Raw genomic sequence first — 13053 nt, 5'->3', positions numbered from 1 at the left:
CTCTCTGTGCCTCAGTTTCTTCACCTGCTAAATAGAGACAGTACTATTACCTGACAGGCTCAGCATGAAAACGAAAGAGAATGTGGGTAAAGCACTAAGCACAGTGCCTGGTACAGAGAAACCACTGAGGAAATGTGAGCTGCTGCTATTATTGATATCCTGGGGGAGGGAGAACTTGAAATAAGTAAAGACTGTCCATGTCCCACGGCTGGGCAAGTGTAGGTGGGCTTGGGTAGCTGTCTGGAGGGGAGTTGGTCATTTGATGGCCATTTGCTGAGTTTAGTGTTCTGATGGCAAATATGGGGTGAATCTAGATAGGCTTTAAAGAGGAGGTGATCTTCAGGACTTCAAAATCTGGATAGGCTCCCGGTGAGCAGAGATTTTGAGGGGCAGACACCCTGGGTAGGAGAGTGATGCCTGAGTGGGAGAGGGGATGGCAGAAGTTGGCTGTCCAGTGGCCAGGAGAGCCGAGATCAAGCTAGAGGCCTTCCTAGGGCCTCCGTCAGCCAGGCACTCAGCTGGGTTTGTCTCAGCAGGGTCGTCACTCCATAGGGCAGTTTCCAGCTGGGGGCCTCGATGAGGAGCCCATTATTGAGTGTGCTGTGAATAGACTTGATCGTTCCAACCTCTCCTGGAACTTTCTTGCTTTCCCAAACTTCCCACGCTTCATGACAAGGCTGTTGCCCAGCGCAGGGGTGTGGTAGCAGTCAGGAGGTGCCTGCCTGCCCACAGACAGTGTGGGCCAGGGTGGGATAGGAGCCCGGCTTGTCTGACAGCACCTGTAAAGGCAGGGCTATCAGGGCTACTGCTGCCACAGCACTTTCTTCATAGGGGCACGGGAAGCAGTATGTGGGAGCAGCCCCGTGGAGGAGGGTTTGGTTCATCCCAGCAGCTCTTCCCTCCCCTCCACCACACCTCCGCTTCTTCCAGCCATTCATGTTCTCAGAGTGCCAGGTGCCCAGCCACTGGGAGAGTAGATACAAGACGACTTGGTCTCTTTCCTCTTGGAGCTTCCATCGAGCTTGGAGTCCCCATCCAAGCAGGTAACAGATATACAAGATACTGTCTAATTGAGATAAGAGCCTTGAAGGAAACAAATCAGTGCCGAGAGGGACCTATTCAGACAGGATGGGGGAGGCAGTCGAGGGGAGACGGGGAACAGCAGGGGTCAGGACCCTGAGGTGGGAAGTGCTTGGTATATGGAAGGAAAGGCTTCTTCTGCGCTCCCAATGTATTGTTTCTTTCACGTACTGCTTCATGTACTACTACAAAGCCCTGTTGTTTTTGCTGCTGAGGGAGGTAGGTTGCAGTTGTTATTGATGTTTTTAGAGGTGATAAAACAGAGCTGAGTGACTTGCCCAAAGTAACACAGCTTAATCAAAATTTGAAGTCCTGGTTCACTGTTTTTTTCTCTTCTACCATACTGCCTCTGTTTAAGAAGGTCGAAGGAGAAGTTTCTATTTCTTTTTAGCAAGGTTGCCATTCCAAAATGATCACAGTTAAAAAGTTTAGTTACAGAAAAAAAATAGAATCAGACTTATAGGTACAGAGAACAAACTGATGGTTACCAGATGGAAGGGGGTTAGGCTGAAAAAAATGAAGGGATTAAGAAGTACAAATTGGTAGTCACAAAATAGTCATAAGGATGTAAAGTACAGCGTAGGAAATATAGTCAAAAATATTGTAATAATTATTGTACCGGATGGGTACTAGACTTATGTGGGGAATCACTTCATAAATAATACTTGTATAACTGGTCTAACTGCTATGCTGTATACCTGAAACTAATATAAAATAATATTGAATGTCAACTATAATTGAAAAATGAAGAAAATTGAAAAAAGTTTTCTTATAGAATGATACAGTAGTAATTGCATTAGGGTAATGGAATTAAAATGACTTTTTATCTATTTTCTGTAAGTTATGCAATATATTTATAGTTGATTCTTTTTCTTAAGTATTGATTTTTTTATCTCCACACAATCTCCCATCTAGCTCCTTTCCAAAGTTCTGTGATTCTAACACATCATCACTGCCCTTGCAGACCTTCAATCTGTTTTATTTTCTATCTGAATTATTTTTCTTTTATTTCTATTGCTTGAATCTCAGGAAAGAGATTGTAGGCAGGTCATACATCAGCCTCTGCTCACAAATACATTTAACTCAAATCAGAAAATTAAAAAACTCCATGTTTAAAGTAGTTTTAAAGATTGTATTTTGTGACTTGGATTTGGGGTGAAAAGAATCAAAACAATTTGATAACGGGTTCATTTGTAGAGAATTCTTCAGTGGACTCCTCAGTGGACTCCATTTTTTTAAAATTGTGGTGTTATAAAATAGACATCACAAAAATAATACCATTTTAACTCTTTTTAAGTGTACAGTTCAGTGCCATTAAGTACACTCAAAATTGTTTTACAGCTGTCACCACCATCCATCTCTAGAACGCTATTTGTCTTGCAAAACTGAAACTCTGTACCCATTAAACAACTCCTCCCCATTCTTTCCCCAGCCCCTAGCAACCACCATTCTGCTTTCTGTCCGAAGGAATTTGACCGTTCTGGGTATCTCATTCACCAGCTCACTTTAAGGAGGTATATTTGAAAGGAGGAGGAGGTGATATCTCTGAATAATTAACTCTTTTGGTGGTGATTAATTCATTCTCCAAGTTACTACACACTGTAAATCTAAGCTTTATGTGGCAATGTTCCTGCGAAGTTGTTAAAAAGACATGTCCTGGGAGGGATTTCTCCAAAGAGGCAGCCTTGGTTCCAAAGACCAGGGTGGTTTTGGAGGGTGGCTGCGCAGAGCCTGGCTACACCCCCCTGTGGAGGCGGGGTGACGGAATGGGGAGGACTGTGAATTTAATCATAGGACTCAGGCAGAATGCCTCAGTTAGCTGCTTTCTTTCTATGGGATTTGGGCCAAGTTCCTCCACCTCTGTCAGCCTCGGCTTTCTCCTCTGAGAAATGGGATAATACTCCCTGTCATGTGTACCTCCCCAAATCAGTGAGACAGATAACGGACTTCCCTTTGCAACCTTGAGAACCCTAGCACACTGTTCAAATGTGGTTAAATGCAAGGAAAATAGGGCTCCTGATCCCCATTTTACAGAAGTAGCAGAGACTTAGAAGTGATTTGCCCAAGGTCACTCAGCACTTCAGTGACAAAATTGGCTGAAACCCAGCCTCCCTCATTCTACAAGTTGCAGCTATGTAGTGTTCCTTGTGGTCAGGCTTTCTGAGGACAGTAGACTATGAAACAGATGGTTGCTTTCCCATCTTACTGGATTTAAAACATTGCCCAAAAAGCTCTGGTGTCAGTGGGCATGCAAGGGAGGACAGGGGGTAAAGGTTTTGGTGGGGGATCAGGATAGTGATTCTGCATTATGGAAATAGAGTCCTAAAGCATTTCTCTAGTACTCACCTTGCCCAAGGACAACAAATACCTTGCACTTGACAGTTGCTTCCCATACTAGGCCCGTGGCAGACAGCACCAATCAATCACAGCACTCCCACTGAGTCCAGACACAGCTTTAGGATCCTTCTTAACAGAGATGGGCATTACCAACCAGAAGTAGCACAGCCAGTGGGACCTGTGCCATCCCCAACCCAGTGCAGTCCCCAGCTTCTACAAATGGGTGGCAGTCCTGGGAGGGGAAGCGACTGTGGGAGGGTAAGTGATGTCACAGGTCTCTTTGTGAGAGTGGAAGAGAGTGTCGCAGGACAGTCCAGCCTGGGGAGGTGATGAGTGTGCTTGCAGAAACATCGCGGCGGAGCATCGCCCAGAGGGGTAGAGGTTGTCAAGGTAAAGTCTGCTTTCTCCAGGTGCTGTTTGGGATGCGACTTGGGCTGGACGTCTGTGTGCGAGTGCATTCTAGTCAGACTCCTCCGGCAGAAAGGAGAGGCCAAACTGTCTTTCATAGAGGCTTCTAAGCGTTTTAGTCTTGTCGGTGAGCTTGTATTTATATTACGCGTGACACTGGATGCTGTGAGGTTGGCTCCTGGAGATGGAAGCCTGTAGGGTTCGCGCTCACTTAGCAGACAGATCGTGACTGGCTGTGTGATGCTGAGCAGATCCGGCAGCCTCTCTGAGCCTCCGTTTCCTCAGCAGCATGAGTGGAGATGATGAAAACATCTTGTGGGGATCAAATACAAGACTCACGTATAAGGACCTTGGACAGTGACTGGGCCACTGCCGCAGCCACCGATAGCTGAGCAGACGTTACACGGTAACTCTGACTCTTGGGCGCGACTTTTCAGCCAGTTCTTATGGTGTGCCTAGCACTGCCATTGTTGGGGCACGGTTCCGTAGACCGGGGTGGATGGGGGGACGTTGATGACCTTCTTTCAAAGAGATTGTCCCAGATGTCACCATGTTATGTTTTCAGAGGTGGTTAGGAGAAAAGTAGGGAGCGGTACAGGGGCGTAAGGGGGAGGCCTATGGTCACGACTTGTCCTGTGTTCTGCTAGCTAAGGCGCTTCTTACAGACTCTGCTCTGCGGTTGTATTCGTGGAGCCTTCCCTGGGGTGGCCCGGCAGTCTTGTACCCCTTTTTAGGCAGAGTCAGAGATGGGTCCTGTTTTGTAAGTGTCAGTAGGCATTCGCCTGGGTACCTCTGCTGGGCCAGGATAGGGCCTCAGGGATGGGAACCACATGGTCCCTTCCTTCAGCGGCTCAGGTCTAAAAGGAGAGGCCTGTAAAACTGTGGTGGCGAGGGCCTGTGGCACGTCAGGACATGGGGTGTTGACCCAGTGAGGGGAGCCAGGGCAGGGCCTGAGGGACAGTCAGAGAGGGCTTTTTGGAGACAGTAATGCTGGACCTGAGATCTGAAGGAGGAGATGGAATTAGGCAGGTGGTGTAGGCAGGGCGCGGCCGGTACAAACGCCTGGAAGCTGAGAGCATGGTGTGCGGGCACGAAGAGGGTGGTGGAGAGAAGTTAGAGGGGTGCTTGGCAAGACACGCATGCCAGTGTCACCCTAAAATACTAGAAGGGTGATGCAAGCATAGCATGGAGTGGGTGACAGCTGTGGGGCCTCAGGCCAGGCACTGGCCTTGCTTACCCGGCCCCCTGGAGGGACGTGACCCCTCACTTCTGCCCCAGCCTCTGGTCTGTGGAGTCCCTGGAGAACCTGGGATTGGGAGGCAGCTCTGTGGGCCCCTTGCTCAGGAGATGTGTGGGCCTCTCAAGCGATCGTAATGGCAGTTCCTCACCTGCCAAGCCCTTTCCCACCTGTGTTCTCAAGAGACTCTCACAGCAGCCCTAGGGCGGTGGGCAGGGCAAGCCAGCGTTGTTCACATTTTATAGATGAGAGAACCTGAGGTCCGTCGTACAGTGAGTGAGTGGGGGAACCAGCGCTCCCGCTCAGGGGCTCTTAACTTACAGGCCGCATCTGTAGCTGAGCAGCAGGTGTGTACGTGGGGCAGAAGGGGAGGCAAGTGCCGATGGCGCTCATACTCTGAGGCTGGGTTTATCAGCGCAGGTGGGCTCCGTGTGTCAGGCTTCGCAGACAAAGGCGTTCCAAGCCCTGGTATTTGTCCTCTCCTCAGTTCCTGTGTAGCTAGGCTGCATGAATGTTCTCTGTCTTTTCTGCTTGTTGATAACAATTCTCTGGAGGCAACAAAATAAAGTTTGAACTATGAATGTCACACACACAAGTGACATTGAATGTCACATCCAGAACTAGATGTGAAGTAGGAGGGCAAAGGAAGAACAGACATCTCTGGCCTGGAAGAAGTCTTACAGGTCACACCCATGGGCGCGCAAGTCCCTCCTCCCTGGCATCCATTAGGCCTGTGTCCGGCCTCACTGGCCACCTCGTAGGCGGCTCTGCGTCTTAGAAAGCACCCCCTAATAATGACGGAAAAATCTGCTTCTCCTTAACTCCCACCTTCCTGTCCCGCTCTGGTTGTGTGACAACCGAACTACGTGTATGTGTGACAGGATCCTAGGTATTTGAGGACAATAGCCATGCCTTTCTGAACTGCCAGTCTCTTCCAGGCCACTGTCGCAGCCCCTCTCAGCCCACCCTGTGTTAGACTAGGTGTGACTCATGGTACACATGTGTCACACTGCATTTGTAGCAAACCTGTGACAGACATTACTCGTCAGTCACAGCTCGCTCATTCAGTGCGTCCCGGGCTTTCTCCTGCAGTGCTGCTCCGTGTGGCTTCCCCCAGGCAGTAGAGGAGGCGTTTCACTGTGGCTTCTGCACTTTCTCGTGAATTTCTGGAGGATCAGGTCTACTCTCCCTGGGTCCCGAGTTCCCACCCACGGCCCGATGCATGTCTTCCCCTCTGTGAAATAAGCACTTGTCGTGATGGGATAGATTGGAGACTTCTTCCCGTACAGATTGCCCTCTTCTTGTCAGGCTCACGTTTGGCCATATCGCTTGTCCGGAATCGCCAGCAGCACCCACGGAATTATGCAGAGGTCGGAGAGGCTCCCCCTCCCTGGCCTGCATCTTTCTCTGCTAGTGCGGCTTCAGACTGAGTCTTCTGTGATCGGCTGAAGTCACTAAGGCACTTTTCTACATGTACTACTTTCTTGTGTAATTGTCTTACTTGGAACCCCAAACCCAGGATCTTACTATAAGCACTGAGGACAGGGCCCTCCCCCTTCCTACGTCTCTGTCCCCAGCCCTGGCATTGAGGCAGCAGCACTGCTTGTGTCGACCTGAACTGAACTCATGGTTTTCCCCATTCAATTCTGCACTGTTCATTTCATCCCATCTCTCGGCTACCCAGGGTTCTTGGCTCCTGATTCTGTCACCCAATATACCACCTGTCACTCCAGGCATAGTGAATGAGCCCGTTAACACTGTCTTTCTATTCTGGGATCCGCTTGGTCATTCAAAGTGATGAAAGAGGCCAGCAATCACGGTGTGCAGACTTGGCAGTGTCTGGCTTTGCACACTGGACACGGGCCTGTGACAGCTTGTAAAGAGCCAGGCTTTTGCGACCCATCACCAGGGTTTGACGTCAACCCTCCAGAAGTGAGGGGGTGTTTTTGAGGCTCTTATAAGTCGTACCTCCTAGGCGGGGCTCCTGGGACCTTAGGGCTTTTGACAGCAGCAACAAGGTCCACATGTTAGAACCAGTATTTGAAAAGCCAAATAGTATTTTAAAAGCCAAATCCTGCATTCTCTACTCCCCTCCCACTGCCCACTAGGCCAGACGGGCCATACACGTCAAATTTTTGCATTGGACTGGAGCCGTCGCAGCCAGTAACTCTAGCTTTTTTCTGCTCATCAGCACCCCTACTAGTGGTTATAGCTTTAATATGTGAGAAAATCATGATTCAGTAACCACAGCTTGGAAGCTGGCATCTATTTAAAGCTTAGACTCCTGGGGATGGTGGTAATAAGGCATCGTGGAGCATAGGGCAGGGACCCCTGAGCAGAGCTGCTGGCAGAGCCAACTTTGCAGGCAGTTTTCTAAGGACAAATACTACGGTGTCTGTGGCAGATTCCAACACAGAGCGGGTGAGGGGTGAATGGTGCCTAACAGGTCACTTACTGGATATGGTTGCAGTGGTGGTGGAAATGGTTTTTGAAAAACAGCATGCTATTTGGGGGCCCCTGGTCAGGGGCTGGAGAAAGTGGGGCTCAGCCACAGGTGGGTGCCTCCCTAAATGCTGGAGCCCCAGGCTGGGGAACCTGGAGGCATCTTCCTTCCTCATTGTTGGGGGAACAGGGAACACACCCACACTCAGAGCCCCAGACAAGCGCCCCTGCTCTGCCACCTAATCCTCAGGGAATGCGTTTGCCTTTCTGATCCTCAGGCTTCTCGTTTGTTAGTCTACTGGGTCTCAGAATACCATGTGGGAGTTCTAGATGGAGAAAAAAAGGAAAATGGAGCTGTTCTGAGGGACCTGGAATGGGTTGGAATGAAAAAGCCTTCCGCAGGATCCCTTCAGGGGCCCTAAAACCTGTTTTGAAAGTCACTGGAATTGCCATCTGCTAAACCACCCCTTCTATCCCTGGAATTTGGAAGCTCCACATACTTGTTCCAATCTCAGTGCTCATCAACCAGCTAGCTGTGTGACCTGGAACAAGTGGCCTCACCTCTCTGGGCTTTACTTAGAGGTTGTAGTGAGACTTAGCCAAGCTTGGGAAGTCCTAGGAGACTGGTAAACCCATGTCAAGGATTCTGGTGTTTGTGGTAAGCGGGTCAGAGTGTCTGGGGTCACACTTCTGGAGGAGAAGGGCCTGAGGAAGGGCAGTGGGCAGCAGGGGTCACAGGCAGGGCAGGACACCTTTCTCTTCAATGTGCTGGGGTTCAGGTCCAAGGGACACCAGGTCTCTGCCCTCATGGCCAGCAGAGCCCGAGGCTGCCGTCATCTAACCTACTCAGGAGATTGTCAAACCCTGCGTGAGGACCCCAAATATAGGGGCCCGTGTAGCTCCAACTAGAGAACTGGACTGGCCAAGATCCCAGCCAGGCCCGGCTAGGTGGCACCTAATTCTAGCCTCGGGCACTGTGGTGAAGCAGTCTCAGAGGCTGGCTCCAGGCAGAAAGGCTGAGCTCAGATATGGCTTGTGACCTTAGGCCTGTCCCTTCTCTGAGCCGTCCTTTTCTCCTCTTTGAAATGGAAAGGATCCGCCTAGTGAAGAGTTGGTGAGCTGATACAGTTAAAGCGCTTCATGCAAGGCCAGTTCATGGGCAGCCCTCAGTCAAGGGCAGTGCCCTGCAGCTTGTGAAGTCTGTTGACGTATAGCTCCCCATCCTCTGAGAAGCCGCTGACCTGAACTGGGGTCCATCTGGAAGGCATTGCTTAACCCCTTCCTCTAGCCCCTCTGGCCTGAACATACCAGGACAAAACCCCCCTCACACCCTAGACCCCAACTGGGGTGTGAACAGCCCTTCTAAGGAACAGCTGCCTCTGGAGGGGCAGAGAATGTTGCCCTGGCAACCAAGCAAGTCCCTCTCAGGCAGCTGCCCCCAGACCATGAAGGGCAATGGCCATCTGCACTCTGGATCGGGCTCTCCTGCCACCTGTGCTCTGGTGCCAAGAGCCTGAAACCAGACCTGGCCTGCTCACCAGGAGGGGCTTGCTCTGCTTTTGCCCAGCTGGACTCGAGACACTGCCAGAAGGACCTCCCAGCTGCCTCAATTTCAAGGTTTTCAAGGGTCTCCTGCCTTTCCAAGGGGGAGGCTCTTATGGAAAGACTACCTGGGAGCAGGGAGAGAGGAGCTGGAGCTCCAGAAGGAGCAAGGAAGTCTGAGGACAGCTGTCCCAGCAGTCACACGTTATATGCCACAGGGCACAGTAGCTGGCAGTTAAGCATGTGTCTGTATAGTGTTTTTTTAAAACTTTGAATTAACTAGCTCTATTTAAAATAAGTCCACATTTCTGGCTTTTCACACATTTGTTGTCTCTAACAATGCTGGGCCCAGGTCTTCATGTGGCAGCTTTGGGCCACAGGTGTTTAGATGCCTGGTCTCCTGTAAACATTTGAACTTGTGACCTCCATTTAAGGCCAACCCACTTAGTTGATAGCTGGGGAAACTAAAGTTCAGAAAGCATCAGGCCCTGTGCCGGGTACACAGCCCACCATGGCTAGTGTGGAGTTTAGAACCTGGCCCCGTGGCCTCACAGAGCAGAGCTTCTGTACACTGCCACTCTTGACCGGAAAAAGCCTGTCCTCTCATCTGTAAGTCAGCAGTGGTAATTATCGCCCCTCCACGCCTGTGTCTGGAATGAAGTAGCTCACCTGGCCCCGACTCACTCAGCAACAGTTCTTTTAAATCTGCACATGTGATATGCCTTGCTTGGAAAATGTTGCTGGAAGCACTTCTTACTTTCTTTCACTGCCACCTTTCAAAAATGATTAGTTTTCAAATAATGTCTGATGCTCAGTGCTTAGGGTTTGTTGAGCTCTCATTCCCATGGTCTCACTCCCCAACTTCAAGCAGAGTTGCTAAGGGCTCTGCCTCCCACCACACTGTGTGTGTCTCTGTGTGTTGGACGCTGACCCAAGGGAGTTCAGTGGCCTTGGTCATTAGATTCCAACTCAGTCGGGAGTAAATCATTGTTTCCCTAAGCCTCATTTTACCCTGGTGTCAAATAGGGAGTTGTTCATTCATTCAGTATTTACTGAGATTCAGCATGGTGCTGGGAAGGCGTCATAATTTTATGAGATAGTCAGGGTCCCCACCCTCGAGGACCTGTATTAAAATACTCAGGATCCCTATGTGGTAGGGGAGAGACACAAAAGACAAGTGAAACAATAAGTTGATCAATGCTTGAATAAAAGCAAACAGGGTTCTCAGAGAAAAAAGAGCAGCTTTAGAGAGGGTGGTCAGGGAGGCGCTCACTGAGGACGTGACGCCTGACCTGAGACTTGAAATCCGTGTGAGGAGGAGTAGCTTCAGGGGTCCCTGGTAGGAATCCGACAGGAACAGGCTCAGAGGCCCTGGGGGGGGGGGGGGCATGCGTGGAGTGTCTGAGGAATAGCTCAAGCTGGGAGGGCTGCAGTGGGATGAGCGGGGAAAGTCCAGGAACTGAGGCTAGAGAAGGGGGGCCCGGGGCCAGTTCTATCGTAGGCCAAGGTGGGCAATGTGGATTTGATTCTTTGTGGAGTGGGGAGCCTTTGAAAAGCTTTAGAAAAGGGAGGAAGTAACCCAGTTTGTACTTGAAAAAAATTCCTCAGGCTGCTGTTTGGAGAGCAATTGTGGGTGAATTGAACAAAGTAGGCAGACCAGGGGGGATAGAACATGGAAACCTAGACCGGGCTCGTGGGGATAAGAGAAGCAGGTCTCTGTAAGATGTGCTTTTGTGTGGGAGGGTGGGAAGAGGGGGTGAGAATTCTCAGGCTTCTGGAGTGTGTACCTGAGTGCAGGGGCTCCCCTCTGGGAGCGCAAGGCCAGTGTGCGGGAGCAGAGGATTCAGATTCACGCAGTAGATGCTCACTTGCGACGGCCTTGGCACTTTCGCAGAGCTGCCGAGTGCCCTGGGCTCCTGGGGTGCAAGGCAGTCCGCCCTCCCAGCTGCTGTCAGGCCTGCGTGCTGTAAACTCCTCCGACTGCAGGCCATTTTTGAGGGACTTTGTGAGGGATGCTGCATGCAGGAAAATGTCTCTGTTTCCACTGCCCAGGTGTCCCCAGGAAGGCAAGGACCCCGTCTGAGAGGAGGCAGCCCTCTCTCAGGCCTCCTTGCCCTGTCCCTATTTTCCCTCCACCAGCTAAATTGCCTAAATTCCACTTTGCCAAGTCGTGCCCATGCCTTGGGCTGTCCTGCCCTGTTGCTTTGCTCACGGAGGATCCCTTCACCTGAAAGCCCTGCCTTTCCTTGCCACTCAGTACTCTGGTCCATCCTTCCAGACCCAATCACCAGCCTTCATGTCTTCCAGAAAGGCTGCCCCAGGCTGTCCGCCAGGGGCTGAGCCCTCTCCTTCATCCAGAAATCATGGTAACAGGAGTTACAGGAGCCCACCCCATGATTGCAAAGATCGTCATGTCTGTCATCTCCTTGGCTCCTACTCAGACTCAGCACACTGGGTGTCACATCCCATTTTCTGAGTAAAACGTGCCCGAGCCTGCTGCCTCCACGTGACCCTCACCAAGTTAGTGCAGTGGATGGGGACTAGGGTAGTGGTCAGCCTTCAGGCAGCCTGGGTTCAAGCCCTGGCCCCAGCATGGCCTTGCTGGGGGTGAGCCAGGGTGAGTAACACCACCTCTCTGAGCCTCACTGTAAAGTGGGGCGATGGCTCACATGTACCCATTTTGAGGATTCCATTGGCCAAAGTACAGTCAATTCTCATTATTTGCGGTAGTTATGTACATAAAGTCTCACAAGCACTGAGTTAGCAAATACTGAACCTTTGCTCCTATGGGAAATCCAGGGTCCTTGCGCCTCTGCTCACAGCATTTCCACCAGCCAGTCAGCCTTGTTTTATGTGTGCTTCTGTAAAGACACCGTGTTTACTATATTGTTGATTTATTAACATTGGACCTAGCCAACAGCACTGTAACTCACGCCTGAACAAAGCTTACCTAACACGTATTTCCTCCATAAGGCACATCACAGCCTTCTTCCACTCAGGAACACTAGCCAGCACTTCAGTACTACACTTGGGAGCCATTTTAAACGGAGAAATCACCAACAAAAAGCACAAAAATGTGAAAATCGTAGCATTGAAGAGACCAGAGAAAAGACACTTGTTTACTGCACGGGAGCTGCCCCAAGAAGGCAGATCATCACTGCTCAGCCTCCTCTGGGGGCCTGTGTGTTGGGCGACTCAAATTTGCAGGCCTTACACATGTCAGGGTGACTGTGCAAGCCCCGTGAGTAGTACTGATTTGGGGGTTACAAATAAATGAGCGAGGAGGTGCATTTGCAGGTACTGAATCGTAAAGAACAAGGCTTGACTGTGTGAAGTGCTGGCCCAGTCAGTGCTCAGGAAGGTCCGCTGTCAGCACTGGAGCCGTTACCAACAGGAGGCCTCCTGGCTTCAGATCAGGCTCCGAGGAAGGGCCGGGCGGCCTGAGGTCTGTGGCTTTGTCTTCTGCAGCCTGCCACCTTTCTCACCGGCTCCTGTGGACTTCGGGGTCTGAGGCAGGTGCAGACTCCGGAGGCCCCCACTGAGGGGTTTGTTCCACGGCCACTGGATGGTTGTGGCACCATTGAAGGGTTTCAAACAAAGCAGTGAGGCTGGATTTCTCAAACCGTAGCGGTGGCAGTGGGACAGGAAGGGCAGGACGGAAGGCTGGGGGGCAAGGGAGTCGTGGTGTGGGTGGTCTAGGGGAGGCGGGCTCGAGGTCAGTGAGGGAGCACCTGACGTGGGGAGCGCTGGAGGATCCCCAGGAGGATGTTGGGGTGAGTGGCACTGCCAGGCCCTCTTGCCTGACTTTGAAATTAAAGTTTGTCAACTGGAAGCTAAGTCCTGAGGCACAGCGAGGGGGGTGACTTCCAGACTGACGGAGTAGGAAAGGGGGGGTCACATGGACTGCCAACAGGAAAGTGGCTGATCCTGACCCAGCTGCTTGGAATTCTCCCACAGCTTCCCCTGCTTTGGGGGCAGAAACAGGGTAGGAGGGAGGAATTGGAGGC

At 51.0% G+C, this 13053-nt stretch overlaps 1 protein-coding gene across 11 annotated transcripts in view; it reads left to right on the top strand.

The window, feature by feature from the left end:
* Window positions 1-13053, top strand: part of DLGAP4 (DLG associated protein 4) — a 234063-nt gene that overhangs the window by 183452 nt on the left and 37558 nt on the right. The window contains exon 1 of one of the 11 annotated variants that reach the window (XM_019732811.2): window positions 833-1043. The exons of the other annotated variants lie outside the window; for them this stretch is intronic. Within the exon in view, the coding sequence (XP_019588370.2) occupies window positions 848-1043 (196 nt within the window). The 5' untranslated portion in view covers window positions 833-847. Of the gene's footprint in view, window positions 1-832; window positions 1044-13053 lie in introns of those variants that run through there. 11 annotated transcript variants of the gene reach the window in all.

Source organism: Rhinolophus sinicus, linkage group LG13, assembly GCF_036562045.2.
Source record: "Rhinolophus sinicus isolate RSC01 linkage group LG13, ASM3656204v1, whole genome shotgun sequence".
Lineage (NCBI taxonomy): Eukaryota > Metazoa > Chordata > Mammalia > Chiroptera > Rhinolophidae > Rhinolophus > Rhinolophus sinicus.
The sequence above is the reverse complement of the archived record's forward strand: the minus strand, read 5'-3'. Positions and strand labels throughout refer to the sequence as shown.